We start from the raw sequence: 19804 nt of genomic DNA, 5'->3' as shown, positions 1-19804 counted from the left end.
GTCGCTTTTCCAACAGCTCCTCAAGGTTTTTACCATGTTTCCATCAGAGCCTGCAGAGCCAGAGCTGCCCCTGGGCAGTGCCTGAGCTGGGAGGACTCTGCAGGGCAGAGCTGAGCCCCCAGGGCTGGGCTGGGCTCTGGCAGCACTGGCAGGGCCCAGCCCTGGGCACAGGGAAGCAGCTGCTGGCAGGGACAGCTCCAGGCAGCAGAGCCCTGGGCAGGCAGTGGGGGGAAAGTGCCCCCAGGCTGTGCTGGGATATTTCAAGTCCTCTCCAAACCCAACTATTCCATGATTACTTTTCTTACAGATCCCCATGCCAAGGCATCAGAGGAAATGTCCAACAGCAGCTGCATCAGGCACTTCCTGCTGCTGGCATTGGCAGACACGCGGCAGCTGCAGCTCCTGCACTTCTGCCTCTTGCTGGGCATCTCCCTGGCTGCCCTCCTGGGCAACGGCCTCATCATCAGCGCCGTAGCCTGCGGCCACCACCTGCACACGCCCATGTTCTTCTTCCTGCTCAACCTGGCCCTCGCTGACCTGGGCTCCATCTGCACCACTGTCCCCAAAGCCATGCACAATTCCCTCTGGGACACCAGCAACATCTCCTACACTGGATGTGCTGCACAGGTCTTTTTTTTTGGATATTTCATCGCAGCAGAATTTTCCCTCCTGACCGTGATGTGCTATGACCGCTACGTGTCCATCTGCAAACCTCTGCACTACGGGACCCTCCTGGGCAGCAGAGCTTGTGCCCACATGGCAGCAGCTGCCTGGGCCAGTGCCTTTCTCAATGCTCTCATGCACACAGCCAATACATTTTCCCTGCCCCTGTGCCATGGCAATGCCCTGGGCCAGTTCTTCTGTGAAATCCCACAGATCCTCAAGCTCTCATGCTCCAAATCCCACCTCAGGGAACTGGGACTTCTTGCTGTTAGTGTGTCTTTGGTATTTGGTTGCTTTGTGTTCATTGTTTTCTCCTATGTGCAGATCTTCAGGGCTGTGCTGAGGATCCCCTCTGAGCAGGGACGGCACAAAGCCTTTTCCACCTGCCTCCCTCACCTGGCTGTGGTCTCCCTGTTTGTCAGCACTGTCATGTTTGCCTACCTGAAGCCCCCCTTCATCACCTCTCCATCCCTGGATCTGTCAGTGTCAGTTCTGTACTCAGTGGTGCCCCCAGCCCTGAACCCCCTCATCTACAGCCTGAGGAACCAGGAGCTCAAGGCTGCAGTGAGGAGCCTGATCACTGGAAAATTTCAGAAGCATTAAACTGCTGGTCAGTGTTTCCAAATCACTTGTAATAAAAGTCATATTTGATACTTCTTGGTTTCATTTTAGAGTTTCTTTACCTTTGTTTTAATTTTTTCTTATTGTCCACAAAGAAATGTCATTGTTCGTGCCATTTCTCATTTTGTTTCTCTCCACCTTCCCTGTGGCCACACACTCTGTCAATGAGGGGCTGCACTCTCGGTGGCTTTAAGGGAACTAAAGGATCTCCCAGCAGAGTTTTCTGCAGAGATGCCCTTGTGTTGCCCTCTCTGGAGCTGCAGCAGCAATGTCTGTGTGCAGAGCTGGGGCAGATCAGTGCTGGCCCAGCAGCTGTGCCCAGCAGCAGCAGCAGCAGCACTTGGTGTTGCCAGTGCTGCTGCCGTGGCCCTGCCCCGCTGCCCTGGTGGCCCTGGTGTTGCTGCAGGGCCTGAGTGCTCTCGGGGCCGGGCACAGCCCTGGGGGTGGCAGTGCTGGGGCTGCAGCAGGGACAGGCCATGGGCACTGCTGGGGCAGCGCTGACACCTCAGGCCAGGGCCTGGGCACGCTGCTGGCTCATGTCCAGCCTGCTGTCCATCAGTCCCTGCAGGTCTTTTCTGCCTGGCTGCTCTCCAGCCACTCTGTCCCCAGGCTGTAGTACAGCAGGGGTTCTTGTGGCCAAAGTGCAGGACCCGGCACTGGGACTTGTTAAACCTCACCTTGTTGGATTTGGGCCCTGGATCCAGCCTGTCCAGGGCCCTGTGCAGAGCCCTCCTACCCTCCAGCAGATGCACACTCCCAGCCAACTTGGTGTCACCAGGGTTCCATGAGGCCCCAGAGTGTCCCAAGGGTCTCCATGATTTCAGGAGGCCTCCCAGTGTCACAATGTCCCTTTGGTTCCATGGGATCACTTGGTGTCACAATGTCTCATGGATCCTTTGGCCCTGCAGTGTCACAATGACCATTGCTCCCCCCAGGCCCTGCAGTGTCACAATGGATCCTTGGTTCCATGAGGTCTGGCAGTGCAGCAATGCTCTCCTTGGTTCCACAGTGTCACAATGGCCTCTTGGTCCCAAGGGCCACCACAGTATTAAATATGATTCCTTCATTCCAGGAGTCCCTGAGGAGCAGCCCTGGCGCCTTGGTTCCATGGGGCCCTGCAGTGTCACAATGGCCCCATCATGACACCAGGTCCTGCTCTGTCACAATGCTCTGCATGGTTCCACAAGGCCCTGCAGGGTCACAGTGGCCTCTGTGGTTCCATGAGGCCTCAAAGTGCCACAATGAATTCCTTGGTGCTGCAGTGTCACAATGGAGCCCTGGTGACACAAGATACTGCAGTGTCCCCAGGGACCCTTGGTTCCATGGGGCACCACAGTGTCACAATTGTTCCCTCAGTTCCCAGAGTCCTTGTAATGGAGCAATGGCCCCTTGATTCCATTGTCCCCAGGCTCTCCCAAGGCTCTCCTTGGTTCCGCAGTGGCACAATGGACCCTTGGTTCCACAAGTCCCTGCAGGGTGACAGTGGCCTCTGTGGTTCCTGCAGGACCCAGACTGTCACCATGGACTCCTTGCTTCCATTCAGCCCCACAGTGTCACCCTGGCCCCTTGGCTCTGTGCTGCCATGTCGTACACAGTGTCACCATGGTCCTCTTGGTGCCACCAGGCCTGCAGTGTCACAATGGCCCCCTGCTTCCCCAGGCCCTGCAGTGTCACAATCATCAGAGAATCAACCAGGCTGGAAATGAACTTGGAGAGTATCGAGGCCAACCTGGCACCCAACACCACCTTGTCACCCAGACCATGGCACTGAGTGCCACATCCAGTCTTTTCTTAAACACCTCCAGGGATGGTGACTCACCCACCTCCCTGGGCAGCCCATTCCAATGCCCAATCACCCTTTGTGTGGAGAATATTTCCTAATGTCCAGCCTAAACTTTACCTGGTGCAGCAAAAGGCTGTGTCCTCTTGTCCTGTCCCTGTTCCCTGGGAAAAGAGCCTGACCCCCCACCTGGCTGCACCCTCCTGTCAAGGATTTGTAGAGAGAGATGAGGTCTCCCCTGAGCCTCCTCTTCTCCAGGATAAACAACCCCAGCTCCCTCAGACACTGCTCCTCACAAGACTTTCTTCCAGTCCTCTGACCAGCCTTGTTGCCCATCTCTGGACACGCTCCAGCTCCTCCATGTCCTTCCTAAATTGGGGGCCCAGAACTGGACACAGCACTCGAGGTGCTGCCCAACCAGTGCTGAGCACAGGGGAAGAATCCCTGCCCTGCTCCTGCTGGCCACACCATTCCTGTTCCATAGGAGTGCCAGGGGCTGGATGAGGGAAATGCTGGGGAGGGGGTGGGGAAAAATTCTGATTGATTGTCAGTCATGAAGGGTCTTGATTTTCATATCTGTTCAAACTGCTTTAAAAGCTGCTGGGGATCAATATCAATTGGACATTGCTGAGATCAATCTATAAACAGGAAAATAAAACTTAACCAAACAAAACTGTATTCTTTGCATTGTTTTATACTATTGTATATTCACTTTGAGTACACTTCTGTCATCTGTCTAATTAACCACATTAAGAACTGAAAACTTGAAATGTTCCCCAGAGCCTTTTCTTGTTCAGGTATTCTGAACAAATGTTTATGAGCTCTTCTCACTGAATTCCTGAACTGAAGAGCTCAAGAAAGAAGAAGTCTCCAGGGCACTAAAATCCATCAGCAGCCTGCAAGTGGTTGAGGATCCATCCCCATGAGAGCAGCAATGAACAGAAATGGGCACAGCTTTGTGGCTGCTGTCCCAGCTTTGGCATGGGCCCTGGGCCTGGAGCAGGAGCAGCTCTTGAGGGCCCCAAGGCCGGGGCTCTTGTGCTGCCCTGGGCAGATGGGATGGCAGCAGGGGCTGCAGAGCTCTCAGCACCTCAGCCCAAGGGGAGCAGGGCAGCCAGGGAGCCTCCTTTGGCCTTGGCCAAGCACCTTCCCCCATGGCTGGGGCTGAGTCCTGTGGCAGCTGCAGCTGCTGCTGTGGCCTTGGCAGGGGCTGAGGCCGTGGGGCCAGTGCCCAGAGCAGCCTGGGCTGAGCAGAGCTGTGGGGCCAGAGCCGGCTGGGCTGGGCTGGGCTCAGAGAGGCCCTTGGTGCTGCCCAGAGCTCAGGGCAGCTGGCAGAGCTTGCAGGGAGCTGGGCTGGGCTCCGAGAGCCTGGCCCAGAAACCATCAGTGTCCATCTCAGCCTGGCTGAGCGTGCAGGGGCAGGACTCAGGCCAGGCCTTGTGGGGCAGGGCCAGCGCCTGTGCAAGGCATTGCAAACAGGCAAGTGGCCCAGAGAGGAGGCTGCTGTGTGCCCTTGGTGGCAGGGACAGAGCAGGGAGGGGGCCCAGGACATTTGTCAGTGCCAGCCTCTGTGCCCATGTGTTGGCAGCCCTGGCTGCTGAGCCCAGCTTTGGCCTGGGCTGAGTTTGGCTGTGGCCCAGCTCCATCCTCCTGCAGGGCTCAGGGCCTGTTCCCGGCCATGGCCAGCCCTGGCTGCCTCTCTGCTGGCCCAGAGGCCGGCAGAGCCGGGGGCAGGGCTGTCTGTGCAGCCCCACAGGTGCCAGGGGCTCTGCAGGAGCTGGCAGAGGCTGCCCAGCAGGGAGGCCATGGGGCACAGAGCCCCAAGGCTGCTGTGGGCACCACGGCACAGGGGCCGTTCCCAGCCGCAATGCTCCTGGCCTGGGCTGGGCCTGCACAGGGGCTGGGCCACCATGGCTGGGCCAGCACAGGGCCACAAAGGGGCCACGCAGCCGCTGCCGGGGCTGACAGCAAGGCCAGGCACACACAAGCAATTGCTGAGCACGGCCTGCGCTGGCCAGGCCTGACTGTGCCAAAGGCAGAGCTCAGCTGCCCTTGGCGGCTGCAGCAACACTCCAGAGCCCAAAGAGCCTCCATGGCTGTGCTGGTGACCAAGGCTGCAGGAGGGAAATACAGGGCTGCTGCGGGATGGGGAGGCCATTGAATTCCAGCACACACCTCAGCTCTCTGATGATCCCAGCACCATGCTGGGCCCTGTTTCAGCCTGGAGCAGAGCAGATGTTGATGGGACAAGAGCCCTGTGGGACTGTCAGGGACCTGCAGCTTGCAAGGTGCTCTGCTCTCCCCCAGGTGCTCTCGGAGAGATCCAACCCCAGCTCAGGGCACCTCAGGGCACAAGTGGCACTGCCTCGATGATGTCTGCCTCGAAATTGGCACAGGTGTTAATACCTGTTGGTTTCATAATATACAAGCAAATCTTTATTATCTGGGTCATTAGAGTACTTTCAAGAAATGGCAATAGTTTTCCACCAGTGTCCTGGTTTGAAAAGGATGTGAGTTTTTTGGGATGCTGTTGTCAAACCAATAGGTGCTCAGATTTGAATTTTGGCACCTGGTGTGGCCACTGAGGACATGGATACTCCTCTGAGAACACAGGGGGTTAAAAGCAGGGAACTCCCAGGGGGAGCTCTCTTGGGTTCTGTCTGTGAAAGAGGTCAGAGCTGCCCTGCCCGGCTGCGGGCTGGCAGGGGAGGGGAAGCCATGCGGCCGCGTGAGGTAGGCCGGGCCTTGGACAGAGAGGGGAGGTGAAGGCCCCTGCAGGATGGAAGGGTGGAGGAACATTGGAGAGTCATCGGGCAGCCAGCCCCCCAGAGAGAAAGAGAGAAAGAGAGAGAGAAAGAGAGTGAGCCTGTGCCTGTGCTTGTGCCAGCTTGAAATTCAGTATCACATGCAGGCAGCACGGCCGGCCATAAAGGAGAAGGGGGGTGCAGCGAGAAGGTGCCCGGCAGGGCAGCCATGGGAGTTCTGGACAGGCAGAGCCTGAGATTTTTAACCCTTTTCTTGGATGATGGAAACCTTACTGATCCTCCTGGAGTTGAATGAGAAGAGAGATAGAGATGAGATAAGAGGAAATGGGCCACGAGAGAAGTTGAGAAGAATCTTCGTTGAGAGGAGGTGATGGAATGGCCTTTGGCTGGACTTCTCTTGTATAGCCATGAACAGAACCATTTTTTTCCTGTGACGCAGAGACTGCATCTAGGGGGAGGCAATGGCTTGGAGCCAAGAGAGTGCAGTGATGTTATGTGAAGGAGTGCGTGAACAGAGACAACGGGTGAGGAGGGTGGTGGTGCTCTCCATCTTCAGGGAAGAAGAAGAAGATCTCTGTTCTTGACAGAGATCCCCTCGGCCCCAGGGGCTGAATTTGGGAGGGACAGGTGTCCCAAAAGTGAGAGACTGTGCTTTTTTTGGAACTGGGCAAAGCATCCTTAAAAGGGGAACCCTAGAAGCAGCTCTGGTCCATGTGCAGTGGTGAGACCACTGGGCATGAAAGGAAGATGTCACGATGGCAAATGATCTCCAGGCAGTGCCACGTGTGACATGGAAACACAAAAGGTCTCAACTGTGTTTCCAGGGGAAGCCTATGGTACAAGAGGGACTCCTCTCTTCTTGATGAACTGAGAACTGATTATCTAAAGGCTGGTGATGGACTGAGAGTTGGTGATCTGAGGGGTGGTAACTGAATTGAGAATCCAAGGTTTTGTCTTACTGTGATGTATTGGGAATTTGGTGGGGGGAGGAGGAATGTTTGGAAGGTTTTCATCCTGAGTTCTCTGTGTTTCTTTTATATATTGTAAGTTAATAAAGTTGGTTTTTTTCCCTTTTATTCCTCAGCTGGAGCCTGCTTTGCCCTATTCCTGGTCACATCTCACAGCAGACACCAGGGAGAATGTATTTTCATGGGGGCACTGGCATTGCGCCAGCGTCAAACCGTGACACCTTTGTAGCAGATGATTGGCCCGTCTATAACTCAGAGCTCCTCCGCACCACAGGTAAGAGACCCAACCTGGCAGATACTTGGGACAGGTGGACAAAAATGCTGCCCAATGCTCTAGAGGAACCCCAAGAATTGGACCTGTTGGGGTCCTCCAAGGCCACGTACTGTGTCAAATTTTACTTTAGATGCCTGAAAAACAATTGGCCAGAAACTGACCGGACCAAAAACACATACCAAAAAGACAAATCAGCAATTAACAAAGCCTGTAACTATCCCTATGGATAACTATCAACTATATTGAAAAGCGGTAAATGCAACGCCTTATTGCCTATCAAATTTTATCATGGTCTGATTTCTTTAACAAGAATGCTAACAAATGTGCCATATAAAATGATGCCAGATACAGTCACAAAAAGCTGTTGGGTTGTTCAGCAATATGCTAAATTGCACGTTATTATATTTATTTTCCAGTAACCCGGCGCTTCAAAAAGTCTTACTGAATTTCTGTTTCCATGGAATTTGCAGTTACTGTGGGTTTTTCTCATAACTGATTTACTCATAATTCTAACATGCTTGTTACAACTTGAATCCCTCCACTGCACCACCATGCTGTTATTTCACTTATGGCTTATTCACCTTTAAGTAGTTTTTTTGTGTTAATAACTTTGGACAAAATTACATCATGCCATTATCTGTAACTTTTAAGGATGTTCATTTCAATTCTGTTAAATTAAAGCCCAATATTGTAATGCTCAGTTACATTCTGTTAAATTAAATAAGGCAAAGGTTTTTTTGTTAAATTTTGTAGATTTAATTTCTGTTAAGTTTCACTATTACTAAATTTGAACAATGTTCTATTCCAGTTTTTATTGGTCCAGTTATGTTTGGTATTAATAGTAATTAACTTTGAGTTCTCTCGAGTGCGCTTTTTGTTCTACTAAGGTGATAATGAATTTAATTTGAAATCCTTTTAGGGCTGAGTTTAAGTTCCTCTTGCTAAGCTCTAGCGCTGTCCAAATAAATTTCTGTCAGGTTTGATTGTTATTTAATCTGATGTATCATAAATTTTACTAGTGAGCTGTTCAGTGTTTTCCTTTGACGCATTTATTCTGTCATAAATACATCAATCTTTGTATTACTGTTTTTATAGCCAGCTTTTCATATGCTTTACCATCTTTTGGTGTAATTATCTGCAAGACACGTGTCATTTCAGGATCCTCCTTTTGTTCTCTAGCTGCTTCTGTATCTCTCAGACCAGACTACCCCTCTGGCTGGGCTCCGCACTCTGGCTCTATGGTTTGACCCAGTGCTGCCTCATCATTTTTAAGTATTTTTCAGAGTTCCAAGAAATGATATCTCAGCTTTGTGGGAAGCCTCCTCTAAACTGATGGTATTGTGACATCTACTCTAATCAGATGCAGCCCCAATTATTATTACAGAACCACTCCAACATTCTGCTGGGTTTAAAGCATCTCTGTGCTGAGGAAATTTTGGAGGAGACAGCTCTTGCATGGTTCATTAGTCTGTCACCCCTAGACCTTTACTCCTAAGTGCTATTCTCAAGAGCCTTGTTTTAAATGATGTTTAGGGAATTCTCTCCCACTTGAAGCTTGGGTGGTGGCCAGGCCTTTGCTCTTCCTGGATGGGAATTGCCAACAGACCCAGATGTTTTCTGCATCAAAACTAGATTTGAGTTGTTTTGACTTGGCAATTTGACTCTCTAGACATGACAGTTGAACTCTTTTTAAAGGCAGCTTGGGAATTATTATCTGGAAATAATTCTCCAAGTCCCCCCTGAATCGAGGTTTGTCAGCTGTTTGCAGACTCTGGGATGATGGTACATTATTGCAGAGATTGCTATTTACCTAATTCCACCTATGTTGTTAGCTTTGTCTGCTATTTGAAATATTCCTGATTGTTGTATCCATATTATTCCTAATTGCTCTAAGTTTCTTGTCCACTGCATGTATTATTTTGCTATGATGTTTCTTCATACTCATAACAAAAGACATGCATCTCATTCTTAAAAAACAATAAAGAAAAGGAATGAATGCCGTAAGAACGTTCAAATAATGCAATATGTACATGAGAAATTTGGATGACTAATCATCTTGAATAATGCAATATTTACATGAGAAATTTGGAAACAAGATCATCACATCTAAATCCCAGTTGAGTGTACCACAGTGCAGCCTGATTGATTCATTTACTTCAGGAGAAGATGTGCCTGTGTTTCATCAGCAGCAGCTCAAAGCAGTCACCTGTTCATTCCATCAGATACTGATCAGCTCTGAAAAAATGAGGCCCAGTGCAAAGAGAAATAACCTCATCACCTTGCAGCCTTTGCTTAAAAGGTTTCCTTGCAGCCTTTGTGGCCAGAGCAGGAACAGGAGGAGGACTGCCCAGACATGGCTGTGTCTGGAAACTGACAGAGGCAATTTGCCAACAAAAGCCTCCTGGCATCCTCACGGTACAGAGCTCCTACGAACCTTCTCCAGTTATTCCCTGTTCCAGCACCCAGGAGGACATTCAGTGATGTCAAAGATCAACATTTCCAGCTCAGGACTTTCTCATACTTCTCAACTCATTGGAAACAATGGTCATTTCTTTCCATTTCCCTAAGAGACATTGGACATTATTCTTTTGTTTTCTCATGCTGCAAAACCCTGTGACAATGACTTGATAGAATTTGGTAAGTTTTGTTGATTGTAATTGGTCTTATATCTATCTTATCCCATATCTAACAGATAACCAGTGATAACCTTGATGAGATAATACCCTCACAAGAGTGAGCTGTTCCAACATCAGAACATAGGAGCCTTTTTTAAATGAACAAAAAGGGGGAGATGTCATAGACAGGTAGAATAATGATAAAAGAAAGGCCCTATGAAATCAGGCCTTGTTCTGCCATGTTAATAGCTGGCCTGCCATCACTTCTGAGTGCAGCTAAGCAGTTACAAGTTCCCATGTGAAGCCATTGTGAGAATGAGACTTTGTGAGCAATCTGTTCTGAGGGTGAAAAACAAATGCACCTGCAACAACAAGGGATTTGTCCCATGAGAATCAGTGAAGAGAACAGGTAAACAATACAATAGAGAGATTTGATGCACAAGTAAAATCTATTTTATTAACCAATAATAGAATAACTGATAAGAAATCTCTGAACTAACTAAAGTTGAAAAACACAAGGTTTTTCAAACTGTGTAAAATGAGTTGCATGAATAAAGAAGAAAGAGTTCTCCAGCTCAGCTGGGTCCTCTGGGATTTCAGTTCCCCCCTTCTTTGAGGCTTTGGGTTCCTCCTTCTTTGGGGCTTTGGGTTCCCTCTTCTTTGAGGCTTTGGGTTCCTTCTTCTCTGAGATTTTGGCTGCCTTCTTCTGTGGGATTTTGCTTTCCTTCCTCTCTGGGGCTTTGGTGTCCTTCTTCTCTGATGCTTTGGTTTCCTTCTTCTCTGGGATTTTGGTTTCCTTCCTCTCTGATGCTTTGGTTTCCTTCTTCTCTGGGGCCTTGGTTTCTTTCTTCTCTGGGATTTTGGTTTCCTTCTCTGGGATTTTGGTTTTCTTCCTCTCTGGGGATTTGGTTTCCTTTTTTGGGATTTTGGTTTCCTTCTTCTCTGGGGTCTTGGCTTTCCCCTTCTCTGGTTTTGCAGGTTGCTTTCCCACAGAGACACCCTTCTTTTCCTTCTTCTGCCTCTCTTCCTCCTCTAAGGCTTTTGCCTCCTCCTCAAGCTTTTTAGCTGACTGCTTCAGCTCCCTTCTGCAGACAAAACAGAAACCATGGCTGAGAGTCCCTACCAGAAACTTGGGCTCCCTAGTCCTGGCTGGCCCTGCACTTCATTCCTTGACTCTGAGGCCATTTCCGTGAATTCTCCTCAACCCACAGAGGCTGGGAACATCCCAAGTGAGGCCATTGGTGGAAGGGGACCTCCAGGCCCAGCCAAACCTCAGCTTTGCCATCATAAGCTCTTGACTGTGCAAGCTCCCTCTGAAGGCACAGCCAGACCCCTCCAGCCCCTGCCCAAGGCTGATCCAGCAGCTCTCTGTGCTGGTGCCTGAAAACGCCCTTTGTCTCTTGGCTTCCCAGTTTAGAGCAGAGCACAGATTGCTGACATCTGCTCATCTCTCCTACAATTCTTACTCAGCTCATTCAGCCCCCTTCCTCCTGGGCATAGCTGAAGCATGATTTTAAAGAGTTCAGATTTCAGCTGAGGCTTAGAAGCAATTCCCATTGATCAGGATGTAAGTTAGATAGGCAGACCATAGGTTAATGATTATGAGATGCTTAAGCTGGAGCTGAATGTTCTATTGTTTACCATGAGGAGCTTCTTTCTAGAAGGAAGTGGAGGAAGTGAACTGTTATAAGAACATCTTGAAACCAGGAGAACAATGCTTAGGATCTGGGCTTGATGTCAATCAGTCACTAAGCAGGGGACCTTGGATCATGCCAGAGGGTCACAGAGACCTGATGAAGACATTCCTGACTTCATCCCTTAAGACCACAGACCCAATTCAAGACCCAATTCAAGGGAGGAATTGCACAGGTGTGAAGGACCAATGACCTCAGTTGAATACAGAGCGGGGACGGGAGGTGCTGGGCTTGTGCAGATGTATTGTATGTAAGATCTTGGGCAATAAAGAGAGGGCAAAGAACCTTGGGCAGCGCGGTCGCGCCTTTTAGGGACGGCTCTGGTGCCTCCCGCCGGTGTTAATAAACACACCACTGTCTAACTTTAATTAGTTAGAGAGTCTGTGTCCGTGACCTTCGGTTTTAATGACTCCTAGCCTGCTCCTTCATGAGAACAATGCTATCAGTCAGAAAGCAAAGGCTGCAGGAACTCCTCTCCTGCAAGGCAGGCTCTTGTCAGCCAGATTTCCTGCTGGAACCCAGCTGTGACCAAGCAAACCAGTGCTGGCTGCCATGGAAACCATTGGAAGCAGCCTCGTCCCTCTCCTCCCCATGAAACCAACTTCAGCCTGGCCTGAAGAAGTCCTGATGCACAGGCTGGCTTGAAGCAGCCTCCACTCCCAGCTCCACCCTGGGCCTGTGTGTCCTGAGCTGGGCTGCCTTGCTGGAGCTGAGCTTCTCCTGTGCTTGCCCACAGCTGCAGATGCAGGGGAGCCTAAAGGACATGAGCTTTTCTGGCTGCTGTCCCACCATAAGGAGAACCCTGGCAGATCAGCATTGCCAGGGCTTCATCTGGGGCAGCAGCAGGACCCAAAGCAAGGTTTGCTCTGTGCCCCACGCCTGCCCATACCACAATCCCACTGTTTTGGTGAAGAAGGGAGATGATGAAGAAGATGCCACTCAACACCATGCACTTCAAGACACCTCTAGAGGCAGTGCCAAGGCAAGCCCAGAGCCCAGCTCCCTGCAGGCAGCAGCTCAGCCAGGAGGGCTCAGCACTCAAATAGAGAAGAAGATGTTGTGTCTCAACAGGAGAAGGTCCTTCCTCTCTTGGCAGCCAGGGAGCTCAGAGTGGCCCTCCCTGTGTTGCTGCTGGCCCTTGCTATGCAGCACCTCTGAGCTCAGAGTCCTTGGAGCAGGGAAGCCCTGCAGGGACAATAACCCATGGCAGAGCAGGAGCCCATGGAAGGCTGACTCACCTCTCCCTCAGAGGGGCCTGAGAGCCACAGTTGATCTCCCGGGGGCTCAGGGAGGAGCTGACACGTGAGGCCTCCCCGGGCACCAGCCCCTCGTAGCTGGGGCCTCCCTCCACGTGGCACAGCTCCGGGACACTGCAGGTGCTGCTGAGGTGGCCAGAGAAGGTGGAGGAGACCTGCTGGCTCTGTCCTGGCTGCAGCACACCTGGCACTGGCAGGATACTGAAAGCCTGGGTGGAAGACAGGAGAGATTGAGGTGCTGAGCATGGAAATGGATGCAGAAGAGCATCTTGGAGCAAAGTGCAGCTGTAGCCAGAGGGGCCTATTCCCCAAACACTGCCAGAATCACCCTCACCTCATCCTGCATCCATGCCACTGACCAGTGCAGGGACCATGGGGAAAATCTTCTCCCATCCTCACGGGTCAATGCATTAATTAGTACATTGCATGAAAGTGACCTGGGATGTCTCCTGGCAGTAGAAATTCTCTCTGATGCACAACTTGCCTTTAAAAAGTTTCAAAACTTCCTGCTTTTAGAAAAGGAGGAGACTCAGAGTGAGAGCTCTTGGAGCTGAGGGAAGGAGTCCAGCCCAGCTCATCTGACTCCTGAGGCTCTTCCCCTCTCTCTGATTTAAATGCTGCTTTCTCAAGGTGCTACAGCAAAAGCTCCTGCAAAAACTTCCTGTGGAGCACCTGAGGAGTTCCAGGGGGAGCAGTGCCCTCCACAGGTGCTGCACAGCGTCCTTGGGCAACCCTGCAACGTGTCCTGCACGGCCTCTCCAACAAGCAGCTGCTCCAGCAGCCCTTTGTGATGGGCCTGCAGGGATGGGAGGCCCCTCTGTGGCCAATGCTGAGGGCCCCCAGCGGCACTGGCAGCTCCAGCCCTGCTGGCCACACTGACAATGGGCAGTGAAACAGATTCCCTCCTGCCTTCTCCGCTCCCAGGGGAGCGTGCACCACGTCCAGGGAGCACCTGAATCCCTCCAAGCCTCGTGGCAGGTGAGGGTTTGCAGGAGTTGGTGCTGGCACCTGGAAAACATGCCATTTTCTGTGCTGGGAGGAAGAGACAGCCACTCTGCAAAGTCTCCCTTTGTGAGACAGCTTCAGGGCCAGCAGTGCAGCAGCAGCTCTGGGTGAAAGCAGAGCCCTGCAAACAGGGAGTCTGGCTGCCTTGGGAAGAGGCTCCATGGAGATCAGGATCATCCCAGCTTGCTCTGGGAGGGAAGCTGGAGGTCTTACCATGATGATGCAGAGAAAAGCCTCATCTTACTTTGGGAAGGAAACAAGGCAAAAAAAAATCCCACACTCAGCACAGGCCTGTAGGATCTGAGTCAGCTTCTCCAAGGAAAACTCTCCTATTTCTCCCTCCCACACAGCCCATACCCAGCCACTGGCCCTGCTGCCCAGCCCACTGTCAGCACAGCACAGCAGGGCAGCAAAAAGGGAGCTCAGCATGAGCAGGACTTGGTGCTGGAAGGCTGGGGGGGCAGCACAAGCAGTAGGGGTACAAGAAAATCTACCTCTGCTCCTGGAGATTGGGCAAAACCCCACGATTCTTTCAGGGCTGTGGCTGCCTCCTCCACATTTCTAATCCTGAAGTGTCTCCTTAGAGATGCCGAGGAATCCAAACTGGGTCTCTTCCCCTTTGGTGGTTGGGGTTGGAATTTAGATGGGTAAGGCTCACATCTGGAAAAGAACCCAACTATGAACAGGGACCTGCAGTGGGAGGGAGGGACACCTGCACGAGCAGCTCCTGGCCTGGATGCAGCCCCTGGGTGGGTGCTGGCACGTTGACCTGAGAAATGGTTTGATCCAGCCCTTCCCAATCCAGGCTGGAGCAGGTCTGTTCTAAAGGCAGCCCAGGGATGACCCTGAGCTGCTGCAGCAGCAGCAACTGCTTGCATTGAGCAACTGCAGAGGACAGGCATGAACACCTGGTGGGGATGCAAAAAGCACAGTGGGAGAGGGAAAGACAGAGAAGGCAGCAAAAAGGTGAGATCTGAGGCACCGAGGGGCAGACCCAGCCAGTGCCCAGCCAGCAGAGCCCCCCCAGTGCCCAAGGCCAGAAACTCTGCAGCTCCACCAGGGATTTATCAGGAATGTTCCCCTGACACTGCTGGGGGGTTGGTTGACATTTTCCAACACTCCCAGGCGACTCAGGCCGCATTCCCCATCCATCCATCCATCCATACATACACAGGCTGTGGTGCTGGGATCCTGCCAAGCTCTGCCAGCCTTGGGCTTGGGGAGATTTCTGCCAGCTGTCCTGAGCTCCGTAGTTGTGCTCTCTGTTCCAGGAAGCAAGCAAGAAAGATTTAAAAAACAAACCACAAAACAAACCATAACAGGGAAACCTAAAAAACCTTCAACAGCTCAACCTTGCTCAAGTTATTTCTTTAGGGACAGCGACCACTCTCCAGCTGAAATGCTGGGCTTTTGGGGAAAAAGAAAATTACATGTTCACCTCCAAATCAAAAAGGATTAAGGTAAGAGGACCTTTCAAACTAAAAATTATTGGCCCAAAGCTTTTGCCTTTGCAAGAAATCTCTAGTTAAGACCAGGCTGACAGTTAAACAACTGGTCCTTCTGGTGGGGAGAAACCCTCCTCTCTAAGGGAAGCAGCCTGATAGTTGAAAGCAACTGTTTGGTCAAACTTCAGGCTCCCTGGCACAGCCTGCATTGCCTGTCCTTCCTGTTCACTGATTTACAGGCAGTGCCACAATGGCCCAGGTTCCTATGTCTGGTGCCATCCAGGGAATTTGGCATTGCCATTTCCATATGTTTTAATAGAAGTTTCAATCCTTGCAACCCCCTTCAAATGCCAGCTTTCCTTTCTTTTACAGAAAGCTCAAGGTTCCCAGAAGTCTTCTGACGTCCTCTTTTGTGCTCAGAGAGATGACATTTTCAAACAGATGTTTCCAAAGTTAACAGCATTTGAAAGAAGAATGAACTCAAATGCCTCTGGATTCCAGCTTAGCCGAGCTCCATTCTGTGTCAGACCCTGAGATTGCCACCTCTAAGGCAGGAGCTGTTTGTGCCCCCCATCCCTCCTGTCCTTCTCCCCAGCAGCCTGGGCCTGTTTTCCCCGGCAGAATCCCTGTCCCTGTGCACCCTGCCAGGAGCAGCTGCACACAGGCTCACATCTCCCCTTGCCCTCACCAGTGGGTTTCTCTCATCCCCGAACACGCCGATGGCAACGTTGGTGCGATGAGTGCCCAGGGCCTGCACTTCCACCACAACTGGGATCTCTGCTGTGCTCTGGGGCTGCACAATCCCACAGGGCTTGGGGCTGGAGTAGAGCACGGGAGAGTCGTCCTTGCGTTTCTGGAAGGGACAGAATGAAATGCAACTTCAGAGGCACCTCTGAAGAAACTTTAGACTCCTTAACATCCACCGCAACAGCAACTTACACACACGTTTCAAACTCCCCAGCACAAAGGTAAAAGGCACACACAAGATGCAAGAATTGTAGGCTTAGCACTCCCAGGGGAACCTGCAAGGAGGCTGCCAGCACAGGCATTGGTGTCTGTGGATGCAGCAGCTTTTCACAACCCTCTAAGATCTCCCACATGAAAACACCCTGAAGACCAGAACATCAACTGTTTCCTCAGGAGCTTCAACTGCCTCCTAAAGTTTACAGTCGGGTAGGATCCTGCTCTCAGCAGATCTATAAGACTGAATAGAAACCAGCAAGGTCTTATCCAAACCCTTTTTTCTCCTAATAATCTCCTCAGTAATATTTGACAGAAGGAGGTGGATGTGATGCCAAACCTGGGGAATGAGCCCGTAGCAGCCAGGAAGGTGGCTGGGATTCCTAATGATGATCTTCCTCTCATATGGCACCTTCAGGTGGCACTCATTGTACATCAGGACTGGGGAGGACACTTGGAGCTCAGGAACGAGACATCTGGGCACAGAGATGACCCCAGGGCAATCAGAGATACTGAGAGAATGGAGAACGTTTCCCCCCAAAGATTGTGCAATGGAGCAGAACACATTGGTCACTGTCAAATGCACAGTGAACAGCCCTACAGGGATAAATTGCCTTCTACCTCTTCCCACTCCAACATGGCTTGTCAAGGAGGGGCAAACCCTGAGAGGCAACACCCAGAGGCTGCCCAGTGCCCCAGGCAGAGCACTTTGAGCCACAGCTGCCTCAGCCCCTCCTTTACCCAAAAAGGCTTGCAAGGACTCCTGGAACAGTCCCAGTGAGCCACGAGCTCTGGGGGAGCCTTCCCAACAAGGATCAGTGCTCCTTAAGGCTCAAGGAACACACAACTCCAGTGTCTCAGTAAAAATGACCCTTCTCTGCCATGGTGCTGTTGCCCTGCCTGAGAACTCAGCTCTTTGCCCCAGCCCTGGAGGGCACGAGACAGCAGCTGCCCCACAGAGGGGCTGATCAGCCCCTGCCAGGCCCTGCAGCTCCCTGGCTCCTTCACTGCACAGCTCCAGGCCCTGCCTGGCCCCAGCTCCACCTGCTTTACAGAATGGCAGCCCAGGCACTGCCTGCATGGCTCTGCCTGGGAGAGGGAACAGCACCAGGGAGCTGCATCCCTCTGGCATCACACTGACACCCACAGCAGCACAGCAGCATGGAATTCTGCTGCAGCAACAACGACTTTTGGGCTCAACTCTGACAACATTAAAGCTCAAAATGGGAAGCACAGGGAAGGAGAATAACTGGAGCTGACCTGCCACATCAAGGGCTGCTTTCCCCTCGTCAGACCTTGCCCTCACCACTCTTGCTGGGAGCCACTTCCCCCCTGCCATGGGCCCTCATGGACAGAGCCAGACCCTGACTCTCAGCAGCTGCTTGGTGTGGCCCAAACCAGTGCACAGTGCTCACAACCAGCACAACTCCACCTCTTGCAGAAGAAGGAGAGGAGGCCCTTGGGAAATTTGTTCCACCTCAAGCACCAAAAACCACGCCAAGAAATGATATCATTCCTGGTGCCTTTAGCAGAGGGCCCAGGCCCATGCTGGGCTGTGAGCAGGGGTGCTTTTCACCACAGGCTGCTGCCCAAGCACTGCTGTTCTCATGTCCAGCTGGCACAACATGAGGCCATTAAGCAGCTCTTCTCCTTGGCAGCTGCAGCCAGCAAAGCCTGTGCAAGGCAGTGCCTGGGGGAGGCCAGGAAGGGCTGGTACCTGGCTGTGATGATCAGGGTGGCCACTCCCCTGCCAATACCCTCCAGGTCCACCAGCATTCTCCGGTAGAACTCCATCACCGTGTTGGAGCACGGGTCACCTGGTGGGAGAGAAGAACAGTCAATTCTTCCTTACATAAGCTCATTACCCACGTTTGATGTCCTCCAGTTCCTGAGGGAGGATTTGGCCTTAATTCTTCTGCTGCTCCGTGTGTAGAGCACAGTCTCAGAGTAACAAAAGCCTTCTGGCAATGCCAGATTTGGTAAACACCCCTTGCTATCAGGGCACAGGTCAGCTACATTAAAACATTAGACTAAAGCTCTATGCACCACTGCATTCAAATTAAGGGGCAAATTTTTCATCTGACTACAAAGACATCCATGCAGAGGAAACCTGACTTGAACACAATGAGTTCAGCTTCACAGCAGGAAGCTGAGGGCAAAGTGTGGCCCAGCAGGTGCTGGGCAGTTCATGGCTGCAGAGTTTTTTGTCCCCACTGGAGATTCCTCCAGTGAACACAAATCGTTCTGCTCCCCAGGAGGGGGGAAATGAGACCAAGAAGAAAAGCTAACTGCTTTATCCAATGACATCTCTCTAACAGCCACCTTCTGCCCTCATCCTTCTGCTGCCCACTTGCAATCAAATAACTTGCTCTCAAAAACACAAGAATGGCTTCAGGCCTTGACCATAAGGTATGTGACCTGAGCATGTGATTTTGGAAACCAAAGAGTGCTCCTTGAGGAACATCCCGAGTAAGCCAGCTAGCAGAGGCCTCCCAGCAGTGCAGATCTCTCACTGCCAGGATGCTCAAAGCTGGCACCAGAGCTAAAGCCCTCCCACACTGCAGTGCAGCTCCAGCCCTGGTGCTGCAGCGTCTGTGGCTGGGCTCTGGCCGTACCTCGATGTCCTGGTGTCCCTGGGGGAGGATGGTTCCTTGGCTGGGATTCATGGTGAACTCCCTGGGCTCCACATAGAAATGGATTCCCTCCCTCCAGGCCGGGTCAGTGTCCCTGCGGATCTGATCCACGCTGTCCACAGCCGGCTGCGTGCCATCGTCCGACATGCGGAGCTGGAACGTCAGCGGCACCGGGGAGCAGTTGGTGAGGCGGCAGCGCCGCGTGTAGGGAAAGCCTGGGGAAGGACACAAATATCCATTCAGGCACCCACTAGGGCATGATCCTGGGGGAATATCCTGGCAGGATGAAAGTGGGATTGGAGTTGAGCTCTTTATTTTCTGAACTACAGCTCACCGAGAAGCTGCGTGAGGAATGAATCGTCACTGAGTTCCCTTGGACACAGATTCCAGACTGCAGCCTTGAAAATGCCCACTCCTAGCCCTGCTGAACACTGCAAGCTTCTCTCTTTGGGATGGGAAGGAGCTCCCTCACCTGCCCCAAACCAGCACCAGTTCTCTCTCAGTGATGAGTGTGCACCCAGACCTAGCATTGACTCTGAGAATTCAAGCTGTCAAATTCCCTGGTCAGCCTGCCAACATTCCCACCGTTTTCAAGATATATAAACAGTGAGTTGTCATTGAGAAGAAGCTACAACAAAAGGAAGTGAGGATGGAATCAGGGACTAGAACGTGATGCACCTTAATGCAGTTTCTCACTGCAGGATCCTGAAGGCATCTCTTGGTTTGGGCCAAACAGACTGAGCACGTGACAGCTCAGAGCCCACTCAACTGGGGCACACCCAAGCCTTGCTTTGAGATCAGCAATTAGGAACCAGGTCCCACCTCACCCAACAAACGGGGACACCACAGCCATGCTGCTCACTGTGATTGCTGCCTGCAAGGGTTTCCCCCACTCTAGCTCTGAGATTTGCTCTCCATCCTGCAAAGCCAGAGATACAGCCACTCATGGTGGGGATGTCCTGCAGAGCCCGCAGAGCAGCCACAGCCTGCTCTGCAGTGCACATCTGGCTGGGCTGGCAGCTCTGTGGGGAGGAGACTTCTCCCCAGGCCTGCTCACCAAGAGTCACTGGAACACAGATGGGGAGAACAAACAACTGCAGCTGCAGCCCAGAGCTTCTCTATGCC

The 19804-nt window shown here is 51.9% G+C and overlaps 2 protein-coding genes across 2 annotated transcripts; one reads left to right on the top strand and one right to left on the bottom strand.

Moving 5' to 3' along the window:
- Window positions 1-333: 333 nt before the first annotated feature.
- LOC139604478 (olfactory receptor 14J1-like) lies at window positions 334-1266 on the top strand. The gene has a single exon (XM_071455632.1). It carries the CDS (start codon window positions 334-336, stop codon window positions 1264-1266), a length of 933 nt encoding a protein of 310 aa, XP_071311733.1.
- Window positions 1267-10122: 8856 nt separating this feature from the next.
- Window positions 10123-12982, bottom strand: LOC139604477 (neurofilament heavy polypeptide-like). The gene is made up of 3 exons (XM_071455631.1): window positions 12971-12982; window positions 12619-12809; window positions 10123-10771 (listed from the first exon to the last, which is right to left on the bottom strand). The coding sequence occupies exons 1-3, from the start codon at window positions 12980-12982 to the stop codon at window positions 10186-10188; spliced, it is 789 nt and encodes a 262-aa protein (XP_071311732.1). The 3' UTR covers window positions 10123-10185.
- Window positions 12983-19804: the final 6822 nt, after the last annotated feature.

This window comes from Agelaius tricolor, unplaced genomic scaffold (genome assembly GCF_023055355.1).
Source record: "Agelaius tricolor isolate 1412-34295 unplaced genomic scaffold, bAgeTri1.0.p SCAF_51, whole genome shotgun sequence".
Classification (NCBI taxonomy): domain Eukaryota; kingdom Metazoa; phylum Chordata; class Aves; order Passeriformes; family Icteridae; genus Agelaius; species Agelaius tricolor.
This window is presented reverse-complemented; position numbering and strand designations above follow the sequence as displayed.